Consider the following 27,789-nt stretch of genomic DNA (forward strand, 5'->3'; position numbering starts at 1 on the left):
ACGAGTTACGAAGAGAGCAAATGGGTGAAGGAAGGGATTGGAAAGACAGTTTGGTTTGGTTCTATTGCCATAATATTACAGCATACGTATCATAAAAATTTATAATCTAATCCTTCATAACGACATATCCAAAAAGACTAGAATATAACTTCTGAAACGTAAAACTCTACATATTAAGTGTGAAATAAGAAAGTCCGTTGTTAAGCTATCTACTATTTTTAACCCACTCAGTTAGACGGTACTAATGAGGTTAATAAAAAATTAGTATAACAAAAATTCAAGATGGATATAGTTTATAAGATAGGAATAACTAAAAAGAAAAATTAAAGAATAAACACTAATTTATTTTTTTTTTAATATGCACCTGTGAAAATATCGGTTATTTAAATGTTTTTGAAGAACCTTATAAGAAAGGCTGTTTTAAATAAAAATGATCAACTTGTTATGATGTAGGGAACAAATATTATATTAATTTGTTCGGGTTCAATTATTTCTGCAAACAAAAAGTCTCAATTCGTTGTGGAAATAATTTATAGAATAAATTTGCTCTCGTATCTATTCAACGTTAATTACTATTGTTAAGAATAAATCTCGTAACACTTCAAATATTAAACTTGTTATAATAAAATAATTACCACAATAGCAATTAATATCCTTTTGTTTGAAGTTTGTTTTTGCTTTGTGTTATATGGTATCACTGAAGTGTAGCAAATGTCCAAAGCATCCTCCTTCACAATTACTAACCACTACCATAATAGTAGAATGGTTATAGTTATATTTCTCATTACATTGCCTAATGAAAAAGACTATTTAACGAGTCGAGGGTAACCAAATTAAAGAGTCATTGAAGAGATGTGCACACTACCGCCATCTTAAGTCGGGGAGTAATTCTAAGGTGATGTAATCATTTACGCATTGAAAGATAGTTACTTGGGGTCATCTTTTTGAATGTAAAGAGCTTTAATTTGATTCAATTGCATGAAGATCTATTTTGCTGTTTCTTTTAGACATTACACTTTGCCTGTATATTAATGGACCAAATGTGTGGCAGGTCTAAAAGCAAGTTTCTGGAGTCAGGGGTCCGTCTCTATTCAACCAATTTACAGACAGGGTCAATACGGGTCTCACTATCACGATCACGGACAGGAGTAATAACCCATGACCTATCCGAATTTGCTAGTGGGAGACCTCTTAATTGGTTTTTGATTGGATAGAACATTCTACAAAAACAAAAAACGATTTATATAGAAGTTTAGTGCATTGATCATGAGAAAACATGTTGTTTCTATTGGTAAGTGACGTGGACGAGTTCCATAATCTCTTTCTTACGTCGGTTATAGATAACAATTAAGTGCATTTTAATGTATTTCCAAATAAAATATCTCACTTATTATTTGTAGATAAACATAAAAAGTGATATTGTATAGAGTTGTAATAAATGTTTTATTTTCAAATAAAACTTAAAATTTCTGATATAATTATTGATAACAATGTGAAATTACCATTTCTGTGCTTTGGTATGAAATGTAACCTACAGAAACACTATAAACCATAATATTCACAAATGAAATATGATTGATCCAAGCACATAAAGTTGTTCCACTTGTAGTTCCCCGCCTCCCAGAACTCCACGCAGTGTTCTCCCACGGCCAGATTCAACCAGACGTCGGGTTGTCCAGCAGTCCAGTCTGTGAAGGTGAAGGGTTGCCCTGTGCTCATCCATGTCCACGTGTCGGTCAGGGCGAGGTTCATCCCTGACACCCAGAAGTGAGGACTCAGCCCTGGAGTTACGCATTACATTATAATTACGCACAAACCTATGTAAAGGATTTCTTCATGCTCATCCGTGCCCATGTGGCCACCGTGAGGTTCATCCCTGACACTCAGAACTGCGGCTTGATGCCATAAATTAGACATCACAGTTAGGTACCCTTTTGAAATATATTTAAATAAAAGTTTAATGTCTGATGTGACGTTACACCAATCTACAATCTTCCTTCAAAAGTGCTGACATAATTGTAGTTTAAGGAAATAAATGCTCCTATCTAATTAAAAAAAATTCTCATAAAAATTTACAAGGATGGATAGAAAAAGAGTTCTAAAGAGAAAAAATTTACTAATTGGAAAGATCTGTTGTACTATGTATATTTACGTTATTTGTTAACGAGGTAAATCCTTCTAAACAACAAAGCTTCAAGTGCTGTGCAAGGCGTAGCACAGTTACGAACTATTTTCTATATAGTGAATCCATTTTCCTATGTTCACTTATAGATAACAGGCTTTTTACCACAATTATTATGATTTCATCAAAATCTTGAATAGAGTAATGCATTCTCTTTCAATTAACAAATAAATTGTTTATGGACCAAGACGTTTTATTATCTTTTTGACGCTTACCTTATAGAAAGGATTAAAATGACATATTTTAAATTAATTATAAATCTTCAAATCATCTGTCAACTAACTCTTTGATCTTTCTTTACGAATGTGTAATGTATTAGTTGTTATTCTCAATTTCTGAACTTACGTCAAGAAGAGGAAAGACTTTTCTTTGGAGTTAGGTCTAAAAGAGCCAGTGAGTTTGCTTATAGGTTGAATTTTCAGGATACAAAATATTTGGGGGAGAAAGTACCTCCTGTATGATAATGGGCTCTATACTCGAGTCATATGGAGTCTATATCCGAGTTCTTATTGAGGAAGGTAACCCTAGTACAGTTCCTATTATATCTGTTAAAGTGGGCACTGATAGCTCTCTCAAGTTTAGTTTAATAAAAGCCTGAGCTCCATCTACTCCTAAAATCTAACTCTGAAATATACTAGACCTGTTTATCCCCGTTTACTCCAATACCTTGAAGTTTGCTGCCAATTATTAGCTTATCTTAGATTTCTTTGAGCTTGCCCAAATACAAATGACACATCGGTTTCTGCTAAACCCAATGTGGTTCAACTGTAAGGTGCGCGAAGCAAAAGTGAACCCGCCTGATTTATATTGTTTAGTAACAAGAAAGAATTAATAATCCATCAGTTATTTGAGTATGTGCTTTATACAATTCTATCTCATTATGTGACTACGGAGGATTCTATGTAGATTTGTGCAAATCGTAAACTTCGAAATTGAATGGAAGCTTTAAGTAATCACATTTCAAATTTTTAGTAGTCTATATGAAAATTACATTATTGTTAACTGTTACTGATTTTACGATTCCTACAATTCGAGTGCGCATCGGTCGCTTGTAGAGTTGAACAAAGTTTTTAATACATGATCTTCTGTATTGAATAGAACAAATAGTCAATAGTATGTGACATAATAGACTACTTCAGTGATTCACTGACATCTTTTTCTCGTTAAAGCACTTTCCTACTACTCCATAACACCTTTAAATAATTTAAAAAATCCTTAACCTTAACGATATTAATTGTTAAATTTGTCCTAAAACAAGTTATTGGATGAGTTAAATAATTCCTTCTGCAATGCATTGTAAATATTGTTTATTAAATATAATATTTTGTATCAATAAACTATGTTCAGAATTTTAGACTTGCTGTAAAATATTGTTGTCTTAGTGTTTACATATTGTTACATTGATTATTTTTCTTACTTGTTATACTTTATATTTTTTATATAGCTCTGCCTTGGAGCAACTAAACAAATATTAATATTTTTTACTATCTACAGTGTTCTATCAACTGCATTATATTATTATATTTTAGTACTAAATTTATATCGATACAAATAAAATAATTTCGTAATTATTTAAATAAACACAACATAATAGTATATAAACCAAGTTAAACGTGATTAAATTTATGTATTAAGTACCTGATAAAGTAGAAATAAAACCTGTTTCTAAATGAATCTCCTATCGATATTTTTAGAATAGATTTATGATAAAGAACTTATTTACTAACAAGAGAGAAAGAATATATAATTTAAATAAACGTTGAGCTGCATACGTACTTGCTCCGCCGGGATAGGAAGAAATTATATATTCCTTGCCGGGTTAGTGTGCTTACCACAACACCACAGATATCTTACTTTTTACAATTCAATTATTTTGTGCCGTTTCCGACAAGTATTTATTTTTTTAAATAACCAAACCAGCATACAATCCGAAGACCAAATACGTGTCAAATGACTTGTTTATTTATATTCATAAAATTGCATAGATGGTAGTAACCTAATATTCTAATAATATAAAACTTACCCGACTCATTGATCTTCGATTTGACTATTTCGTTCTCCTCAAAATTCGAGATGGTGGCAAGCCTTCCGCCATGGTTCATACAATAGACCATAGCACCATACCAGTTTGCCTATTGAAAAACATCTTAAACATTATTTGCACAGTAAAAATAATGTCTGAATGTTAAGTGTAAGGTGAAACTGAGTGAGGAATTTCAGAAGAAACTGTTATCAAATTAATCATGTAGACTGTAAACAAAACACTGTAATGTAGGTTGAAATGTTGAAATGATACAATAGGCTTTAAGACACAGAACTTGTTTTAGCAATGCTATCTCTGACACGTGCATTTAATAAAACTGTAATTATGATTATAAACAGCTAAATTATACGAATTACAATACACCTGTAACATCCAACTACTGCTACTAACTGCCTCTAGTTAGTATGTGTTTTATTCGTTATTAGCATAACTATTACTAGAAAAAATTCTAAATGTATTCCACTTAGCCTATTTTAAATCACAAATTTGTGTATACAATGTGGTTACCAGTTAACTATAGATAATTCATAATCTCTTTATTGCGTGTTTGACAATATGTAACATTGTATTGCAATAGTCAAATGCATCATAAAATATATCCTAACTACACATTCACTCACAGTCATACTTACATCTCAGCATTCTCACGACACAATCACACAGACTTCGGATCCATGATTTTCAATCATCCCAACGACTCGTCATGAATTCATCAATCTAGTAAAACGCTTTAAACACCAACAGGCGTCTGAGACGAGTTTTGAATTGATTGAGGTTGTTGGAGTTTTTTTATATCCTCAGGGAGCTTGTTGATTATTTTGACACCCACCTGCTGAGGGAGGTGTTGCGATAATGTCAGTCTGCGTTGATGAGTTCGCAAGTTGTCCCTGCCTTTAGTTTCATATTGGTGAACGTCCCTGCCACTTATCAAGGCACATCTCGATCTGCAGTACACGATCACCTCAAAAACGTAAAGGCAGGGCAATGTCATCAATCCCAGCTCCCCGAAAGATGCCCTGCACGACTCTCTATAATTCAGTTTTAAAATTATCCTGACTGCTTTTTTTGGAGCCTGAAAACCCGCTCCATTTTCTTTTTGGCACATCCTCCCCAGAGTCTTAATCCATACACAAGATGTGGATGGATTAGGCCGTAATAGGCCGTTTTTAGAACCTCTAGGGTACAGAACTTTGCTAGGTGCCGTAGGGCAAATATGCCTGTGGTAACTCTTGCACAGATGCTATCAACATGATCATTCCAGGTCAGTCCTCTGTCAAGGAACATCCCCAGAAACGTTGTGGAATCTGTATCCTCTAAAAGGGCGTCATCCGCAAAAACAGAAGGTCGCATCGCATGATCATACTGACGAAGACAAAAATTGATGACACTTGATTTTGACTGGTTTGTTGTCAAGTTTAATTCTGTGAAATATTGAATGCATGCGTTCAATCCCTCAAAAGATTTTATTTCCAGGTCTTGTTTTGAAATGCTTTTGAAACAGAGAGTCGTGTCGTTAGCATATTGAACCAGTGCCCCAAGTTGGATTACTGAGTTCAATCTACAGACATAAATCAAGAAAAGGAGAGGTCCAAGGATAGATCCCTGAGGGACACCGTGAGCCATTTTATATTTTGCTGGAAACGACGCTCGAGATCATCACACGCTGATCTCGATCTTTTAGATAAGACGTGAGCCATAAATGTGGGAGACCCCGGACGCTACAATTTTCTAACTGTTGCAGCAGTGTCCCGTGATGCACACACTCAAAGGCTTTGGAAAGATCGAGGAATATGCTTAGCCCATGTTCACGACCTTCCAGTCCATCGACAACATGGTCCAGAAGGCTATTCACCGCGTCAATTGTGGATTTGTTTTTTCGGAATCCAAATTGTTCTGTATTCAGAATTTAGTTTTTTTTTCTAGAAAGGTTTTTAGTCTTTCATAGAATAATTTTTCAAAAATTTTGCTGAACACAGGAAGAATTGAGATTGGATGATAGTTGCTTGCGAGGCAAGGATCGTCTTTTTTGAAAATCGGAATGACTTTGGCAGTCTTTAAAGAAGATGGAAAATTTCCAGTTTCAAATGAGAAATTGATCAATTTTGTGAGCGGTCTCAAAATGTTCTTATAGCAACGTTTGAGTAGCCATACTGACATCCCATTGGCGTCACTGGTTTTTTTGTGTTCAGCCTCTGTATGACATTTGCTACCTCCCCCTCCCACACGTGTGACTGAGATTCTTTAAATGACGAGTTCATTGTAGCCACGGTAGAGAAGTATTTATTGAATTGGTTAGCCACTTGAAATTGATCTTCGTAAATTTTGTTTTCAATTTTGATTGCAATCGGTTGGGAAGACTTTTTTGAATTTGTATCTCGAGAAAGGTTGTTAATAATTTTCCAAGCAGTTTTTGAGAAATTTTCACAATTACCTAAGGCTCTATTGACGTCATAGGCTTTGGCGGCTCGTATGACTTTTCTATAGATCCTGCGGTATGTTCTAAAGAAAGTTTTGAAATCTTCGTTTTGGGTTCGAATAAAAATGTTGTGGTAGAATTTAAGCTTGTCTCGAGATATAAGAATTCCTTTAGTCAACCAGCCATTTTTCCGTGGTATTTGATTTTGTTTAGTTTTTTTAAACGGACAAGCAACATCCAAATAATAATTGAAACTATTACCGAAAGCTTGAAACCCGTCCTCAACATTCTCAAACTCATTTAAAAATGCCCAAGACTCGCGCTCCAGCAATTTATTCAGTCGGCAAATGTTTTGAAAATTGACAGATCTTGCAATTTTATATTTTGGGTTTTGATTTTCCAGCTTGCATCCATGAACCAGGACCTCCTGCGCGAAGTGGTCAGAGATCGCAGTGTTTAAAACAGAGACCGTGGTGCCATGAATGTTGGTGATCACATTGTCGATGGCTGTGCTCGTCGTAGCGGTCACCCGTGTTGGTGAATTCACAGACCAATTTAGGTTGAAGGAGTTCAGAATATCGCGCAGCCGCTGGGTGAGGGGGTCGGTGAGGTCCATTACATTAATGTTGAGGTCGCCGATTATGAGAAACTTCATTGAGTTTGAAAAAATAAAATTCAAGAGCTGTTCTAGTTTTTCAAAAAAGGAGTTAATACAGCCATTGGGGGATCTGTACATCCCAATGACTGTTATTTTACCGAAATAATTGGAATTGATTTTGATGCCATCGGCTTCAAAATCCATGTCAGCACTGCTGTTAATTTTGAAAGGTTCAAATTTGGAAAATTCTTTCAAAAAGATTGCCACACCACCCCCTTTGAAGCTTGTTCGACAGAAATATTTTGCCAAAAAATAATTTGGAATTTTGAAAAGGTGGATTGTTTCAGGGGAAAACCCGTGCTCAGAGACTATAAACACATCTCGTGTTTGCTCTTCGCACATTAAAGCCAATTCATCAATTTTGTTTGTTGCAATCTGAGCGTTTTGGTGAACCAATTTAATTTTTTGGGTTGAATTTGAATTTTGAATTTTTTGAGGTTTTTGAAAATTTTGATTTCGGTCATTTTTTTTTCTGCAAGACTGGATCCGAAGTCATGCCTAGGTCTGCTTCGTACAATGTGACATTGTCAAGTTTTTTGAAGCCGGAGAGCGTCCCTTTTGCACATCACTGCCTAACGTGGGCGATCCCCTAGCTGCTTCCGCGTAGGTGATATGCTGATGGTTCAGTCTCTGTTGAGGGGCGACAGCCGACTCTCCATTGGTCGCAGCAGACATGGGGATGGCAGCGGGCGGAGCGGAGGTGGCTGGGCCAGTCATATGGTCAGGCGGCGGCGCAGGCATCCTGGATGTTGTCCGAGCGGGTTTCTGCGATGCGAGGCTCTTCACAATCAACCCCGCCAGTAGTCGCTTGCCCCGCATTGATAGATGTTGACCGTGCTTCGTGAAGTGCCTACGGCCGATCTCATTGAAGTTAATCACCCGGGCGTTGTACCGAGCCGCCAGTTCTTCCATGTAGGCATTCACGAGCACGGTCTCATCGTGGATGGGGTGGTCAGCTTGCAGGTCATGTCTGTACGGCAGAGTGACAAGGGCCAGCTCAGTGTTGGCTGGACTGGCAGTGATGTGAGCTTCCAGGTGGTGGTAAATGTTATGTTGCTCTCCCACTGCCAAGTCGTTGGTTCCAGCAATTAGCACCTGGCAGTGGGGACCAGGCCGATGTGGTGTTTGATTCACGATGTCAAGCAGCCCCGCGCCGGGCATGCATATGCCACTGACCGAGGTTGAGGAGCCGGTTATATTTTTTACCAGTCCTGCAATAAAACGGGCATGGCTGTCACCCATTATACCAACAGACTCGAAGTTGGAAATTTTGGTCAGAGGAGATCTTAGGTTCTTTGGGAAGTTATGGGTTTCATCATGACGGGGTGAGGTTTTCAATTTATAATTATTTTTTTCTTTTTTGTTTGTGTGGGAGCTTGTTTTTGGCTGCTAGGGGTATTTTATTTTCGCTTGAGTGTTTTTTTTGTGTAGCAGGAAAAAGTCTATGTTTAGTTTTTATTTCTGTCCATGGATTTGAGTTCGTTTCTGGACACTCACACGATGACAGCTGCGATGTTATGCACTGAATTTCTGCCTCTAGAACTTCAATCGTCGTTTTCTGGCTGTTAACGAGAAGGATGTTATCAGCACATCTTGTGCACTCAGAAGGCAACAGATCACACTGCGCACTAAAGTCCGTAGTTTGGGGCTTGAGGTTTTCCAGTGGACTGAGGGACAGCCCACATTGGACACCGCAGTCCACTGTCGCGGAAGCGCGGGCGGTCTGGTCAACGCGGGATGTGCTCACGGGAAAAATTTGGTCCGTAAATTGGAGCAACCGTGAGTCAGACTCGATGGTATGGTCCAGGAGCTTCTGAAACTCACTATTCAGGCGCTCAATTTCTAATTTGAGACGGGAAATCTCCGCTGCCGGGTCTTCAGGCGTACTACAGGAGGCGATGTGGGTTGGTCCCCCGAGGCCAGGTGTGGAGGCGCGCAGTGCAGGCTCAGAGGCAGTTGTGGAGGCGGGTGTGAAGCAAGCAGGCGCAGGTGATGTGCTGGGCGAAGACGGCGTGGCGGGTGCAGGCGGTGTAGAGGGTGACTGAGGCCTGCTCAAAGGTGACAGTAGAGAGCGCATGGTGACGAGGTGTACGCCACTGTGTTTCTGATTACACACAAGTACGCTTGTCATACCCGAATCAGTTTTTATTGATGCACCACAGTTTCTCCCTAAACAACGCCACGAAATCTCACCGTTTTTAAGAATTCTCTGCTGCCTGTACTTGATATTATTATAAACGATGCAGGGGTGTCCATTCTTAGTTTTTTCAATTTTGAGCGTCATAGTGATAAAATTGAATAATAAATAAGTAAATAAATAGATGGATAAAATTTAATAGAATATAGATAATAAATAACAAGTTTTAAAATATAAAAGATTAAAATTATTTACAATGTTTTCAGGATTCGTCTATTTAAAGGAGGAATTCCTCAGAGACAAAAAGTAAATGATCAGTCCGGGAATCGATCTGATGATCTCTAGTGCTAGTGTCCTGGACGTTACCGGTGTTGCCACTGGAGCTGATAGTGGTAACTGATACTGCTGGTTGATAGACCACAGCGTAACCAGTTACGACAAACGTGGGTTTAATGGCTGAATACGAGTCTAATCTCGTTAGTTTGTTGGTTAGAAATACAGCCACTAATTACTCACAGAATGGATATGCTGACCGGTTTACTGTCTACATTTATGAAAAAACTGATAAGGAAGGACGTTCCGTCGTCGAGATTATTGTTCATTAAATAAATCCACCCATAATTAAATTAAAACTATGGAGCGTCGTCGTTTGTGTGTTCACACGATAGGACCAGGCCTACCAACCTGATATTAACAAGATATTATGTTAATGATATTTTTTATTTAGATTTAACTTAAAATTTCCTTTTATTACCTTTATGATACTATTGGCTTTTGTTTATTCTACTGGTTTTTTGTTATTCAAAACAGAACTTCTTCTACTTGTGAATATTATGTGGTCCTTAATATAATAAAGGATAATTCTTATGGTATAAATTATTCATTCAATCAAGATTGTAGTTTTCATCCAGTAAAGATGATTTTTTTAAATACATATAAATAAAGCAGTAGGTATAATTTATTTATATTCTTGTACAACTGTACGATTTGAGACATGCTGACCGACAGTAGAGAGTAATATTGTTAACCTGTTACACAGTGGTAGAACATTGAGATGGTTTCAAACTAGGCTGTAATGGTACGTTTAAATAATATAAACATTATTTGCACAATAAAAACGAATACCTGAATTTTAAGTGTATGGTGAAAAAAATGAGATATTTCTGGAAAAAAATAAAACAAACTAACAAAAAATTTAAACTGTATAGAAACACTGTAATTTAGGTAGAAACGATCAAATCGTACAATAAGCTTAAGCCAAACAAAGGTATTGTGTTTGAAAAATGCTATATCTAAAAGGTTCACTTATCCAGCTGCTACTGACTACTGACTCCTAGTCAGTATATTTTTTATTCGTTATTTGCCTAACTATTAGTAGCAAAACTCTTTAATATATTCCATTAAGCCTATTATAAAATTCCATATCTTTGTATACAATGTGCTTGCTGTTTAGTTGATGATGTATTTTATGTTAATGGTGCTTTTTTATTATATTTCATTTTATATTTGATTTTAATAGCTTTATGTTACTACTATTTTTTTGTTTGTCCTACTAATGTGTTTTATTTACATCAGACCTTCTTATACTGGTGAGTATTAAGTATGTTGAGTATTAGATTCTCAACCAAGAAATAAGATGGTGATAAATCATGGAACGGTATTGTGCCATTAATATAATAAAGGTAGATTCTTATAATATAAATTATTTATTCCAATTAATATTGCAGTTTTAAATCAGGAAAGATGAATTTATTGAAGTGAGTATAAATAAAGCAGTATGTATAGTTCATTTGTATTCTTTTACAACTGTACGATTTGAGACATGCTGACTGACGGTAGAGAATAGTATTGTTAACCTGTTACCCAGTGGTAGAGCTGAGATGGTTTCAAACTAGGTTATAATGTTACGTTATTTCTGTCTACGGCAAGTTTTAGTCTCACTGCTTGGATGCTGCTTTACCAAAGTGAGCAGGTTACCTTTGTATGATGAGGGAATGGTATTAGTTATTATAAGGATAACTTAAACATCTTAAAACATAAGCGAATCAGAATAACTATAGTAATCACTTTAGTTAAATCCTTAGTGTTTTCCAGAACAGTAATTGTTAATTGGAACATTAATTGATAGAAATGTTTAAGACTAAATTATTCACAAAAATACCTTATACTTATTGTCAGTACATATGAAGTTTTTTTTTTTTAAGTAGGAAAGGCCAAAGTCATTTTTAGCCATATGCACATCCTGATGGGCCAGTTGTCTATATGAGGATCATTTTAAACAGCATATGTAGAGGGTTTGGTGCATTACAATATTGATAAAATGTCTAACGTTCAAACCCAGTATCAAAACCTTCGCTGCCAAAACCTTCTAGTCAGACCTAAATTCCAATGCCTTAGATACTTTGTTACCGGTTTTACCGTGCTTTTTTATATGTCAGAAGATTATTCCATGTGAAAAAAATTGTTTTGATTTGTAGGTCACCATATATAATTAAACTTTTTCCATGATTTGGGTAACATTTACAACTGGGTTGATGATTTTTATCGTAGCAATAGAATGATTAAATGGTTTTCTTAGAATATAGGTATTGAATCTTTTTTTGTAGTACTAAGCACAACATTGTATAGATAATGGAGTTGGTGGCATAAGCTACACATTCAATCTATTGTTTTTGTTAGGAGCCAAAAATTGGGAAATTATTTGTATGTCGATTAAATTATCAATTGTAAAATATATGAGAGTTCGGTAATAGTAAGTACTAAAAAAACATCTCTTTTTATTTGAATTTACTAGTTACCCGGCGGAAATGAATTATTTTTTTCAAATTTCAAGCTCATTTAACTGTCCTATGCAATCTTAAACAGGATGTCATCCTGATTGTCAATTTCAACATCGTGAATTTGAACGTAAATTATGCATATAAAATACGATTGATCTATTTTTAAAGATTATTTAACCTAGCGTTGTCCTTCAAATCAATAACGCGCATGTCGACAACAACACAGACACCTGTCGACTATATAATTACAAATCTTACAAGTATCGTATTAACGGTGATCAACACAGCCAATTCAGATAGCTATCGTCAAGAGTCTATAATTAGTGGAAGAAGGGCAGGGAGTAAGAGAGAAGGCCAAAAATGATAAGAGGCCAAGTAATATCCCTTTCTTTAAAGACTTTTAGACCATTAAGTTTCATATGACAGCAGTATTCACATAGATTTGAAGTATTATTTTATTGTTTGATGTGCCTTAACATTAAGCGAAGATTGCTCAGAATGGAGAGCAATAAATGGATAACGAAATAATTTATAGAGAGTAAAATTAATTTTGTTTGGGACACAAAATCTGTTTTAAAATTTAAAATAGTTATCCTTAAGAAAAGAAACTAATTTTTTTTAAATGACATGATTAATTATCGTACATTTATCCAAAATTCCATAGAGAATTGTTTTAAGTGTTGAAGACATTGTAATCATTAAAATTAATCCACTAAAAGCCAGCAAAATTTTTGAATTACTGGTGGAGGATGAACCTGAGGTTGCGAACGAGTTTGCTAGTTTTACTTTGGTTGCATGTGAGCAAGGACCATTCCGCAAGCAAAGCCTACGTGGTTGTTCAATAACCTCATTGGCACTGGCTCCAGTAGTTGAGCAAGAGGTTATGAAAATCATCCAGCAGCTTCTAGCTAAAATCTAAATTCACTCTAATTTGACATCTGTATCGCTTATTTTAAGAAATGGTCAGACCGTATTGTAAATAGTTATCTCAACTAGTCAATCTTTCTTTTAAACGTAGATACTTTTACTCTTTCCTGAAAATCTCAAAAGTCAGTCAAATGTTTTTGAAAGATTAAAGATTGAAAGAGTTTTCTAGAAATAAATTATGAATATAATATATCAATTTCCTTGGTCAGGAGCTAAATACCTAAAAATTATATTTGACTGGAATGCGCCAGTTTCTAAATAAATGCAACTGTCTTTCTGAGGATAAACTCGGGTTTCAAAAAGAGTAAGTTGAATTATTAAAAATTATTAAAAGGAAATAAGGAACAGTGATTATTATATATTTATTTAGTAAGATATAAGTCCAAGTAATAGTTGCTCGGAATATTCTAGTTGATCTCAACTGAGTTGTTAAGCGGAAGTAGCCCGATACCCGTGGCAGCTTTAGCTGCAGCTGGCTGAGGAATTTGCTGATTCTGCTGACTCCAGCCTGTGTCTGGCCAAGTTGTGTCGTTTCTAGACTCTGTTACGCCCAAGTAAATCGTTTGGGAGCAGCACCGTACGGAGTCTAGTCCGCCATTTTAACAAAAATTTGTAGCGAAAAAGTACGTGCGTGGGGTGAGTTGATCGCCGGTACTCGAACGTAACGCGTCGCTCCGTGTTTGCCCTTCCCTCTAAAATCTAAATTTTTTTAACCTACTGTTTCGCTGATGAATTATTAATATATTTTAAAAGTACAGTTTAGGGAATGTGAATAGTATCGTAATAATTATTAATGTGAAAGATTAAATTAAAATCAGATTTTTGCGGCCAACTAGTGTTCTGATTATCTAATTCCCAAGTCCCGTCTCGTCCGTTACAGGATGACGATTTTTATTGTAACAATGTAAAGATTTAAACAGGAAATATCTTTTATAAAGATTTTCTTACAATAGAGGTATTGAATCTCTTTTTAGAGTACTAAGCACAAAATTTTACAGATAATGAAGTTGGTGGAGTAAGCTATACAATTAATATTTAGTTTTTTTTATGCCGAAAATGGGGAAAACACATTTTTAAACCTATTAAAATACCATTTGTAAAATATCTGAGGGTTCACTAATAGTAAGTACTAACAAATCCAAAACACCATTTATTGGAGTTTACTAGTCACCCGGCGGAATGGATGACTTTTTATTCAAATTGGAAGCCCATTTAACTGTCCTAACCAACTCTAAACAGGATTTAATCCTGATGGGCGAATTCACCATCGGTATGTAGAAGGTAAATCATGGATGTAAAATACGATTGATCTATTTTTCAAGGTTATTTACATATCGATGTAAGTCAAGAAATTAATTTAATTATTTTTAAAATTCTAAATAGTTATCTTCAAGAAAATAAATATTTTTTTTTAGAGTTACATAATTATTTTTAGAAAACGTATCTAAAAATTATAAGCAAATAAAAAAAAACTGTTTTGGACATTATTAACATTAAAAATATTGCACAAAAAAAGTTTGAAGTAACAAGTGGAGGATGATCCTGAGGTTACGAACGAGTTTGATAATTTTTTTACATTACATTTGAACAAAGTCCATCCATGCCCATCTCCTCGGCAAGTTAATCTTACGTGAAGTTCAATAACCTCATTGGTACTGACTCAAGTAGTTGTGCACGATCTTATGAAAATCATCCAGCAGCTGTCAGGCAAAAACTCAAATCACTCTAATTTGACATCTGCAAGGGTTATTAAAAAATTGTCAAACCAAATTGTAAACAAATATATCAACTAGTCAGTCTGTCTTTTAAAGAGTGAGATTTTCCCTCTTTCCTGAAAATCAAAATAAGTCAGTCTTTTTTTTAGAAAGATAGTTGGTTTTCTATAAATAAGTAATAAATACATAATATATACATTTTCTTGGTTAGCATCCAAATACCTAAAAATTATATATGGCTGGAATGCTTCAATTTCTGAATAAATGCAACCGTATTTCTAAAAATACATTTAGTTTCAAAAGGGGTAAGTTGGCAAGAAACGCGTTGGTAAGTCTAGTCGACATAGTTGTATTGGTACTGGAAGGTCATTCCACTGTACGTGTGTTTCTCGACTTGTCTAAAACATCTGGCTGCGTTGTCCACTACAAACTACTGGAAAAGCTTGAATTGCATAAACTGCATTAGAGGTGGCCCCTTCAAGTGCAGATGAGCGATTTATCAGCCTTATCGTCTCTGTTATATGCCAGCCAACACATAATGTCCATTAAAAAAAAAAATTCTCTCGACCGATTCGCCTGAACTTTGTGGTCCCTCAGGGATTACTTCTTAGTCAGATTCTTTTTACTATCTATGCCAATGACATAGAGTCATCAACGTTACAAGGAAGACTCGTACAGTACGATGATGACACAACACTTTGTTTCACGATGGAATCAAAAACATAACTTCAGGAGTAATTATCATTTGATACCAACAACTGTGGCCAGAAGTTTAACAGCCTCTACCAAAAAGTTAGCACCCATGGTAGCTGTTTGGGCTAATAAGTTTCTGAGGACTGCGTATTATGGATTGTTTTACCCCCACCTATGGTATGGTTTAGTATTTTAGGGAGCAACCATAAAAGGCCAGTTATCCAAAGTTTCCTAAAACAAGAGGTTTAGATAATTGCACGATTAAAGATCAGCGAGTCATGCAAGGAAGCCTAAATGCTGTAAATAATGACTGCAATTATTCTTTACTTTTTAGAGGCAAAATTATTTTCTATCCTAAATGTACTATGACTACCAGATGATAAGAAACAGGAGGCAGACACCTATCAGACTAGGAGAGACACGGCATGGATTACGATCACTTCTCTTTACTGGCAGGGGTTCGCTTTATTACCAAATGGCCAGATATGATAAAACGTTCTACAACGCCTAAGGCTACAAAATCTAGTTTGAATGGATTTTAGTGTTTCAAGCAGTTTACAATGCTGACGTGTTTATGTCATACGCCTAGGTATGACCTTTCACAACTTACACTGACAACCTAGGATGTGAGGAAATTAATATGAATAAAAAAGTATGACGGATAAATATATATGTTTGACTGGGGATTTATTTTCCGTGTTTGAAATGTTAGGTAATATTGACGATTGATAAAATTTATGTTATGTAAATGGCAATAAATATATATCATGAGGACGTACTTCATTTGATGAAAGAATTACGGTTTGAAGAAAATGGATAGTTTTATTTTAAGTTTATAATTTTTACCTTAACGGTTTCCACTTCAAAACGCTTCTTTGCTCCTGGGATTGGTGGCCAACTTCCATATAGAACTGAAAAAGTTTTTATGAATTATGTAAAATGATAAAAAAATCATATACAGGACTAATGGGAATAACATTTCACTGTAAAATTGTTAAACATATTTTACTTATTTATAATAAAATGATAATCTAATCTTTATTTTATTAGTACCTAATAATAAATTACAAAAAGTAATGATTTAACTGAAAAATTATATGTTACGTTACAGACATTTTAGAGTGTTTGTTAGTAATATTGATTTAAATTAAACCAACAATTCTTATCGCTCACGTGATTTGTATTATACTTATTAATACCTATCGAAACAAGGTCGAAGAAGATCGCACAAATATTTCATTTATTAACTAAACAATAACTATTTAAAATTTGTTACAAATTATTCAAAATAATTCCTTCTTCTAGTAGTAAAAGTGAAATAGACGACGAATATGAAATGATAATAAAGAAAGTATTTTGTTTAATACCAACAAAGACTGTGAGTGATCAATATTAATTTTTAATTGTAAACGGAAGGACATTTCCTCATGGTCAGTTGACTCAAGAAATAACGTATCTTATTTCATTTGAATTTAATATCATTTGAAATAGTACTCTTTAATCAAACACAAACATTATCATCTTTGTAAACACGTAATAACTTACCACCTATGATACATGGTTATATTTTAAAATGCAAAACTAGCTTGAGTCACAACTAATCACGTAATTTTATATATTTTGATAAAATATGTAAAAATACACCATTTCTTTGAAACCTGAGTATCAGAACATTTTGTAATTGTATTATTTAACCCAATTTTAGTTATAAGCTATATCTGAAAAATGTTGTTGAATTTTCCTGTTTTTACCCGGTAATGTGTGACGTAAGGAATGTCACGCAGTTAATGTGATAAACTATTATACAATAATTGGTGTTTTTCTTTATTAACACTTTGAATGTGGCTCTATACATAGTTATCATATGTGTACTTTTTATCTGTATATGTGCCGTAAGGTATCTGTTTTAGGCAACGTGTGAAACTACTGTACGATAACAGTTATCGTACAGTAGTTTACTGTTGTCTGTCTGTGTTAACATTTTTACTTTTTCATAGAAAATATTGAGTGATCATGTTTCTCTACACGGATTATGTATCTTAAGACGTCTGTCGCAGTAAATTGTGTTGAACATGATATAACTATTATCCTCACAGGATGTCTAAAAATGTATTTTACTTTGTCCGTTTATAGTTTTTCAGAGCATGGTATACAGATGTGCCTTTCCGCAACGCCGTAGTATTGTGGGAATAGAAAATCTTGTATTTTTTATTTCATAATAATAATAATAAATCATTTATTTCCCCAAAATAACAAACTGGATATTACAAACAAATATTATTGCAGTGCTTAATAATAAATAATACTATTATATAACGTATTTAAAATAGCAGTAAATAACAAATACAAAAAATTTTTTTCTAATTATTTTATTTCTAATTTATGTACTTAGAGTAATAAAATATAAAAAAAACAGATTGCGTTGTAGGTTTTTCTTTCTTTTTTTAACTAATAATCAGGCTAATAAATTTATACAATAAGGGAAATTTAGGTACTCCATAAGGCTGTACCTGTGTTGGGAATTATGTATACAAAAAGGGTAAAAAATTTATAAGCGGAAACGAGCAAGAATGAAATTTATGAAAATGAGTTATTGTAGCTTATGAAGTAAATAATGTACTATTATGTTTCAAAGTTTAAATTTAATATAACTACTGGGCTGCATTAAATATAAAGGATTTATGCATGACTTACAACTAAAATGTCAGGCTTTATGATACATGTAACATTAAATATTATATTATAAATAATTATTTTATAATGCTCTACCGTGTCTATTTAAATAGTTTTATAACTTAGCAGACAAGACTAACCATACACTAATTTATTATCTTAAACATATACTCAATATCATTTTGACCTATCAACCATCCCCCTAATTTATTTTAGAAAATATATTTATGTTCCTACTATTTTTGACTGATTCTGGCAATAAATTATATGTCCTCGGAGCTATAAAAGAAATAAAAATTTGTAAAATATGGTTTTTGAGGTTGACAGTTATTTGCATTTCTTAATCTCATTTCTGCGTTATTTACATTTTTCAGAGCATTATCACTTCTCATAGTAAACAACTTTAATACTTATAACGAACTTATATAAATATACATATAACGAATTGATAATATGTTCATGCTCACAAATAAGGGATAAGAATGTTTCCTTAAAATTAGCTTTGTTCATTAGTCTTATAAAAAATCTTTTGTATTGCTATTAGTGTTCCTAAATTGCGATATAAGTTCCGCCCCAGCAGGGGAGCGCGTAATCAAGCCTACTATGAATTAAAGAAAAGTAAACCGTGCGAAGTACGTCTGATGGGCATAATTGTCTAATAAAACTATAAATATGAAGTTGATTAATCAATTTCCCCTTCAAAATTGCCATGTGTGGTTTCCAATTTAGTTCCCTATCTAATACGATTCCCAGATACTTTGTAGTATCTACCCCCCTATGTTTGAAACAAAAATCATCACAAAACGTTGGAACCTCTCAGCAGTTTAAACATCTGTACACTAAAGGATTTTGAGTTGTTTTTTGTCCCCTTAGGCTAAAATTTATATAATTTGTTTTCTCTAGACTGAGCACAATCTTATTAACTTGGAACCACCACCTCAACAATATCAGATCGAAATTGATATGCTGCTCTACATCAACACGACTATTTTCAATAAAATACAAGGCAGTGTCGTCAGCAAATGATGTAACATATCCTTTGAACTTAGCATTGCAAAGATCGTTTATGTAAATCAAAAACAAAATCGGGCCCAAAACTGATCCCTGTGGGACTCCGTGCTCGATTTCCCCAAAATCACTTAAAAGTCCATTTATTCTAACCCTCTGTTTTCTCGATTTTAAATAGCTGCAAAAAAAGTCATACACGACACCTCTAATTCCACAATTATACATTTTATTAAATAATACTTCATGATTTACCGTATCGAATGCTTTCTTTATATCCAAAAATATCCCACTTACTTTTTTAGTATCATTCATCCCATGCTCATAAAATGTAACAAAGCAGATTCCGTACTACACCCATTTCTGAACCCAAAGAGATTTTTACTTAAAAACCCATTTTTTAAAGATATTTAACCAGTCTCTGCTTAGCTACCTTTCAAATATTTTGGAGAAGGTCAAGAGAAGGGACACAGGCATATGGTTGCTGCACTTGGTACTAGGGCCTTTTTTATGTAAAGGCACCACAACTGCTTCCTTCAATTGATTTGGGAAAATGTCACTTGTTAAACTTAAATTTATTTAAAATAAAAGAACGTTTTAAATTTCTTAAAATACGTTTTTAATTAGGTTAGTACTTAAACCATAAATTCCAGGAGATTCATTAGTTTTTAACGAATTTACAATATTTTCCAGCTCATACATTGAAACGGGTAACTATAGACGATATAGTTATAGACGATAACTATATTTTTTGTTTAAAAAAATTTACGATATTTTGAGGAAAGGTATCAATATAGTTTTCCTCTAAAGAAATCAAATCTCGAACAACCCTAAAAAAATATGAATTAAACTCATTGGTTATAACAAAAGGATCTCGTTCAATAACATTAATTATTTCCAGCGCATATGTTTCTCTTCCTTTAGCCACTTGCCCGGTAACTTCATTTACAGCTTTCCACGTCACTTTACTGTCACCTTTGCAATTTTGGAACATTTCTCTGTAATAACTTTGTTTTGTTTGATTTATATGAAACTACAGAATATTTCTGTACCGTATAAAATTTTTTCTTTCCTGAATAGCTATTTCAAATAAATATTTTTTAAGTTTGATCCTCTTAATTAGTTTGTCTGTCACCCACGGTTTAATATTTTTCATTCCCATATTTATGTGTGTTGTTTTAATATAACATTGTTCAACATACATTTTAAAAACGTTTACAAATGTGTCATAAGCAAGAGACGCGTCAATGCAGTTGTAAACAGCTGTCCAATCCGCATTTTCAAGCCGGCCGTGGAACAGCTGATAGTCAATGCGACGTGCCACGGCCGCTTCGGTGGCAGTGGACGCGGTCTCGACAGGTCCGGCCTGCCCCGACGCGCACCACACACTGGTTGTGGTCGGTTATACCCGCTTCCACCACGCTCCCCAAGACACACAATCTGCTCTTATCCAATATTCGTGTATAGACGTGGTCTAAGCATGTGCTTGAAACGACGTGCAAGTCATCCGCACTACGGACTGTTCTTGTGGGCTCGTTTATAACAGATTAAAATCCATAACTTGACAATAAAATTTTATAATTATTTGTATTCAAATAATCCTTTAAAATATCAATATTATTGTCTCCAACTATAAAAAAATTTAATTTATTCTTTATTACAATAACGGTCAAGGTATTGTTCAAATTTATTGGGAAAATTTACTACACTCGATTCATGTCATCTATACACTGCCAGTACAGAAAAATGTTTTATTTAAGATTTATAAAATGAATTTATAAAAGAAAACTTCACATACTTAGACGTCATATCTATTATAGTATTTTGAATTACTTTTTTAATTCAACAGACTCTACTTGACGTGTTCTAATAAACGTTACCGTCAATAATAGAAGAAGAGCTTACATTGTTGATTGCATGCAGTGAGTGGGTCACCATAGAAGCCTTGCGTGCAGGTGCAGTAAGAGATGTGGTTGTGCACCCGGCAACTGGTGTTGTTACCGTTGCAGATGTTAAAGCAGGGGTCTTCACACTTCTGTTTTATACATGCCCTATCCAAGGGGCAGTCAGCATTCTCTAAGCACTTGGTCTGCACTATAAGAGAATAAAATTAATATCGTGGCTTTATTATTTGTCATTCAAAATCTCCTAGTATTCCTATTTGGTTAGGTAGGTAAAATAACAATATTTGTTACCTACAAAAATATGTTAATCTTCCAATATTTATCTATATACAAAACTACCAACGTTAAAAGATTACAATAGAATTATAAAATATTGACTGAGGCTGGGGCCCACACACTTTTCCAGCAAAATTCATACTGTTTTGATTTTAAATTTTATTGAATATATCGTTATATATATATATATATATATATATATATATATATATATATATATATATATATATATATATGAAAAATTTGTACAGTGAAACGTTTTTACTACTTTTAATAGTCGTACATTTATTATTTATTCAAGAATCTAAGATGTTATGGAATAGCCCAGAACGACAAACGGCACGTGCTGGACTGGCCCCAATCCTCTGCGCTCGTGACTGTGGGAGTGCGAAGCAAATACTTGGCCTTATAACCGCTATGCTTATTTTGAAATATTATAATAAGTGGTTGATTTGTTGATTACTTACTAAACTGTCCGGGAGAGTATGAGCAGAAGGGCACGTGTTTGTGCACCCTACAGGAGGATTTTCGGGCGCAGGGCCCAGGACAGGGGTCCACACACTTCATGTCTATACACGTCAGAACATCAGGGCAGTCGTTCTGTGTCAAGCATTGTGGAATGGCTGCAATCAGAGCAAACTATTTTATTTTGTCATATCATGGCATGCACGTTAATCCGTCCAAAAAAATAATTGCTTTAAAGACAGCTTTGGTCAATCAGTTCAATGATAAACGGTTAACTTTCTTTATATTGTTTACAGTTTTGAGACACGCCTAATTTTAGAATTACATTCGTCTTATGCTCTTAAAGGAGTATTTAAACATTTATTTTTATAAAAATGTAGACTCTTATCAAATGAATACCTCAGAAAATATAAAAGTCAATTGTGTAACACGATTCGTATTTATAAAATGTTTATCTTTGAAATTCCTGGGACAAAACAAATAAGTAAAACAGTTTAAGGTATGCAATGCGGCTGCTTTAATACGCTGTAATTCAGACAGCGTAATATTATAACAAGGGACAAATATTTACGCAGGTTTAGTTAAACTCAGGCTTATATTAGTTTCATATTTTTGTCTGCTTGAAAGCACCACCCACTACATGTATAAACACCTTGATTATAAGATTAAATTAATCACAAATAAAAGATAAGGTTTAATTTAATAAAAAATTACATTTAAAATAACTTAGGAAACAATAAAATAATTTTCAAAGAAATAAAAAGCTTCATTTCAAAGCATTTAAGTATTTAATTATGCTACTATTTATTTGATCCGTATTGAAATATTCCAATTTGACCACAGAAAATCATATTATGTTCGACAAAGTTATCTATTATTAGATAAAACATAGAATTTAACAATTGATTATATCAAAACTATGCAATTTAAAAGAGAGTAAAGCTACTTACATAACACCACTGTTGTATTTTGACCTAGGATGTGTGCCATTATACAAAAGTGTATCAAGCACACTAAGATTTGGGATGGTCTCATGGTCGCGCAATCTCTGAGACTGAGGCCAAGCGAACTGAAGAGGTTATCTTGAGGTTTTCATTTATATCCCGAGACAAACATTGCGCGTTATTATGCTTTTGATAATTGGCGGCTTTATCAGTGAATTCATAATGGGACCCACACGCAGTTTGACGTAGGAAAACGTGCACACTCGAACGAAAACAGTTACATGATTTATTTACATTATTTCATCAAGACTCTTACACATCACAGCATGATACATGTTGCAGACATTGTTTAACCTTGAGATCTGCATTACCGTGAGTAGTCCTATATTTAACCTTTTTAATTTTCTATTGAGTTATCATTTTTGGGTGGTACGATGTATTGAGAGACCAACATTCCTCAGTCTAAGATCTGTCCATATTAACGAAAACAAACTTTAATTATAACTATGAAATCAATAATTCTAGAAGATGTTTTAAATGAGTATTTCTTTTTGTTTATAAATGCGTGCAGAGATTAGTATTCTATTCCTCTATCTTATAGATGTATTAAATATTTTCCCTTTCACAAATCTTAAACAATTCGGTTTTGGTGATAACTTACACACCTGCTGAGTACTAACTGCTCTCGCCCATAATACTTTTAAAGAGATAATACGGTTTCTACAAGATCTACATGAACCATTGGATTATACCTTTAACTAATTTGTTTCATTAATTTTATCGCAGTGTTTTAGGAAATGACTACTTTCAAACGTGAAATTTCTCACGAACCATCCATTGGCTAGTTTTAAACTGATTTCGTTGATGTTTGGTTACCGTTTAGAGGTATTTCAAAACGTGTAATACTCTTACAATTAAAACCATACAATTTTGTCATTTCCTTGCAAGCAGCAAGATAGCCCGGCTATTGGTGGTTTTGGTAGAAACATCAAAGTAGTTAGTACGTAAGTTAGAAATGGCTTCCTTCAAAGCTGGACCTAAGTTTATGTGGTGAAAAAAGTTATACGTGATCACACTTCTTTGTATAAATATCAATCAGAAATTAACTATATGTTGAATGAGCACTACTTACTCTGACATCTCTTTTAAGTCGAGTGATTACAGACATCTGAATGCTGTGATTTTTAGCTTATAAAAATATGATAATATTAATAAGAATATATTATTTTATTAAAATAATTTGTTTGTTAAAAGTATTCATTTTCTATAAAGAAAGTTTAACAATAATTTATCAGTATTTTCTATGTGTTTGAATACATATTTTATCTAACTCGAAAATATTTTTTTTTTTAAACTTCACAATAAGTATTATATTAACATATATCTGTACGTTTTACTATTAAGCAATCATGAATTTTTTATATTAATTTGTATCAAGTTGGAAATGACTTGGGTAGTGCTTGGATAACATGTGCTGTTAAACTAAGTTCTGATTACACTACTTCAAGACAGATAAAGATTACTCGTATTTATAGGCTTCGACATTTACTAATGCCCTTAACGTTTCAATTTTATACTGACATTGTCCATTAATTTCTAATTTTTACCAAACTGCTGATTACTGTGTGATTACTGAACTGTGTGCAGTGAATTATCGGTGGGTTGTGCCAACTATGCGTATAGTAGAGTAAAAATTACCATCACACAACCACAGGAAATTGTAATTTATGAATTATTTGGTGAATTATAGGATGATAATTTAACGTATATGGTATTTTGAAATCAGTAAAAATCTCTTTTTGTTTCGATTAAGTAAACATTTATTGTTGCTTAAAAAAATAACTCGAACACTACCGCTTCTGCTTGCTGGTCAAGATAAGGTTTTTTTATAATATGAAAAACTAGAATAAATTTAATGCTGATCTGATGCTAAATACCTTTGAGTATAAGTACGGATAAGAGTAATGCAAATGTTTAAATATTTTGACCAAAAAATAGTCTTTTGAATGCAATCAGAGACTGAATCAACTAATAATGAATTTGCCACATTAATTTAAAGGTATTGTTAATACGCACAAGTGTGATCATTTAATATTAGTTGTATCTCTTAGACTTTCCAAGATTCCTACAGTGTGCATAAAATCAGTACACCCTATGTACTAATTTTATGTAGTTCTAACTTTATGTAGATATATGATTCTTAATATATTCAAAAACATACTTTTTATTACGTTATTTGTTTTCTAATTCATCTGTTTTATCATTTACTAATTTTACTTCATGTTTGTAAAACGTAAGATTGTATAGTCAATTTAGTACGCATGGAAACTAATAGTATATTAACACTAAAGTTATTAGATGGACGTGTGAGCTTACTGATACGTAACATATCTCACGTCAAACAGAACATCAATATAGCGTTCCACGTCGGCACTTAAATAACCTAGTGAACTAATAATAACGACAAATACCCATATTTTATTAGTGTATGACAACATTGTGTAGTGTTATTTATGTAAATTTATAAATAAAGTATAAAATAGACGTATTTTCTTCTAATATCTTACCCAAAAGAAATAAATAACATTAAACATACTTAAACTGAGTATTATATTAGATGTAGCCCAATAATTGAATATAGTTTTACTTGTAAAATTGTATTTGGTAAAAGTCAATTTTAATTATTTATATTTTTTATCCCATTAAATCGACTACTGTTTGTATAACGTGGCCAGTTTTTTTTTTTTTTAGGTTTGTATTAAATAATTAGTTTGTTATTTAATATATTCTGAGAGTTTGTTATAAAATATAACTCTTTCATGAGACTGAAGGATTCTAAATAAAGTTAGAGTTTGTTCACTTCAATAAATAAATTAAATAAAGTTGCAGGTAAAGTCACCTGCAATATAATATTAAGTGTCTAGTTGAGTTCTTCGCTTTATAGTATTCATTAAGTGTCAATAAAGCGCGACAGAGTGGAGTAGAAAACTACATTACAACGCAAACCATTTGCATCCATGACCGGTCCAATGATAATGTTGACGAAATTACCGACAAGTCCATAATCTTGGTTGATATTGGTGTGAGACCATCATTATAACCACTGATAATCACAATATTGCTGTCGTAACTACACCAAGCTTCAGTCAATACTATGTAGTTAAATTATATCTTAAAGCTATATATACAGGGTGTCAATTAAGTCTGGAACCGGCCTCTCAACTCTCAAATGATTACAGATAATGAAATACCACTTGCGTTTATCAATAGTATACTAAAAAATGTACATGTTTAAGTGATTTCTGGTTTTCATCACATCAGGGGGACGTCCCACTGAGGAAGTCATGAAAATCTTAAATGCAAGCATAGGTCGAGTAGTACATCAAATTAAAGGGTCAACCTTTTGAGGTCTGGTTTGTGGCGTTGTGTTCCACTCACATAGCCCTTTAATTTGATGTACTACTCGACCTATGCTTGCATTTAAGATTTTCAGTGGGACGTCCCCCTGATGTGATGAAAACCAGGAAATCACTTAAACATGTACATTTTTTAGTATACTATTGATAAACGCAAGTGGTATTTCATTATCTGTAATCTTTTGAGAGTTGGGAAGGCCGGTTCCAGACTTAATTGACACCCTGTATATATAGTTATGACAAAATCATTTATACTTGTACAGTAAGTTCAGATATTTCTTTAAGGCAAGAAATACTTTGCTGATTTGCTTGATTAATTCTTTTTCTAGTGTTTTTTTGTTGCTATCATGGTTGTCCGTATCAATGTAAAAATTTTCACAAATACTCAACAAAATCCCATAAAGTGACATATACCATCATCGAAATCAACTTCGCCTATATAAAAGGAAATGTCAGTGATTCCTTTCTATGTGTCACTATATTTTAGAGACAATATGACTATGTAGACACACTAAGAGGACGAAAAATAAAATAATCCATTTCCTTAAATAATTGAATTTATCGATACATTAATTAATTCTCTATTTTTTTATATACCTTATTTGCTTTTATAGTATAGAAAATATGCATTATTGTACATATATTATTATATTTTAAGAGTCCTCTATGACAATCTTTTGTGATAACAAGCGAAAATACAATGCAAAGCAAAAAATTCCTGAGATATCAAGTCGAAAATCTACTTATAGTAGTTACGAATATAACGAGTTTAGTGATATTGAACTCAATGTGAATTATTTCTAATCTATCTATACATTACAGATTGGTTACGTCTTACCTTAAATAGCAGTAGCCTACATATTAAAGAGGACCTCCTCCACATATACACTGCTTTTGCAATATTTTTACTTCATTTAATTCTTAAATTGTTAGGTCTAAAAAATGTAGTCACTTGATTTTTTACTGAACCATTTTATTATAAAATCTTACTAAATGTAATACGTAGAAATCCATAGATTTCTTACATGCCCTTATGATATTTATGGTGCAAAGCGGTATATAAATTATAGGTGACTAAATAAACTCAATATGTTGTTCCGATTATTTGTATTTTTAATTTTTCACATAAAAATTATTATTTCTTGTTTTACTAAATCCCATAATATATATACAAACTAAAAGAAAATCAAAATTCAATTTTAATATATATTTATAAAACTCCTATTTATGAGTAATTTAATTTGTATTTAATACAAATTCAGCTAGTTCTGTTTTCCAATTAATCTTTGAGGGTTAGATGGTTCAGCAGTGCATATGCAGGTAGTCTATATTGGTATTCCAACAATTACTTTACAACGTATATGGGTTACCAATACAATGAAATCTATTTTTATTTATTTACAGCTTATTTAGATCAACTTATACAAATTATAGATAACCGAAATAGTAGTCAAGAAGATAATAATCCATGATGAGAGAGAACAGGTAGTTGTCTTTTTCGATCCTCTTACCCAGAAATGTTATACTAAAGTTCAGACTCATATAGTTGGTGAG

General features: G+C 33.3%; 2 protein-coding genes across 2 annotated transcripts in view; one reads left to right on the forward strand and one right to left on the reverse strand.

Annotated features, from left to right (window-relative positions):
• The window catches only part of LOC124362934 (perlucin-like), a 275,641-nt gene that overhangs the window by 110,291 nt on the left and 137,561 nt on the right, over positions 1-27,789 (forward strand). The gene's annotated exons all lie outside the window — the stretch shown is intronic.
• On the reverse strand, positions 1,425-22,985 carry LOC124362932 (C-type lectin domain family 18 member B-like). Its single transcript, XM_046817828.1, has 6 exons — positions 22,826-22,985; positions 21,878-22,033; positions 21,136-21,324; positions 16,399-16,463; positions 4,206-4,314; positions 1,425-1,781 (listed from the first exon to the last, which is right to left on the reverse strand). The coding sequence occupies exons 1-6, from the start codon at positions 22,908-22,910 to the stop codon at positions 1,543-1,545; spliced, it is 843 nt and encodes a 280-aa protein (XP_046673784.1). The 5' UTR covers positions 22,911-22,985; the 3' UTR covers positions 1,425-1,542.

This window comes from Homalodisca vitripennis, chromosome 5 (assembly GCF_021130785.1).
Source record: "Homalodisca vitripennis isolate AUS2020 chromosome 5, UT_GWSS_2.1, whole genome shotgun sequence".
NCBI classification, from domain to species: domain Eukaryota; kingdom Metazoa; phylum Arthropoda; class Insecta; order Hemiptera; family Cicadellidae; genus Homalodisca; species Homalodisca vitripennis.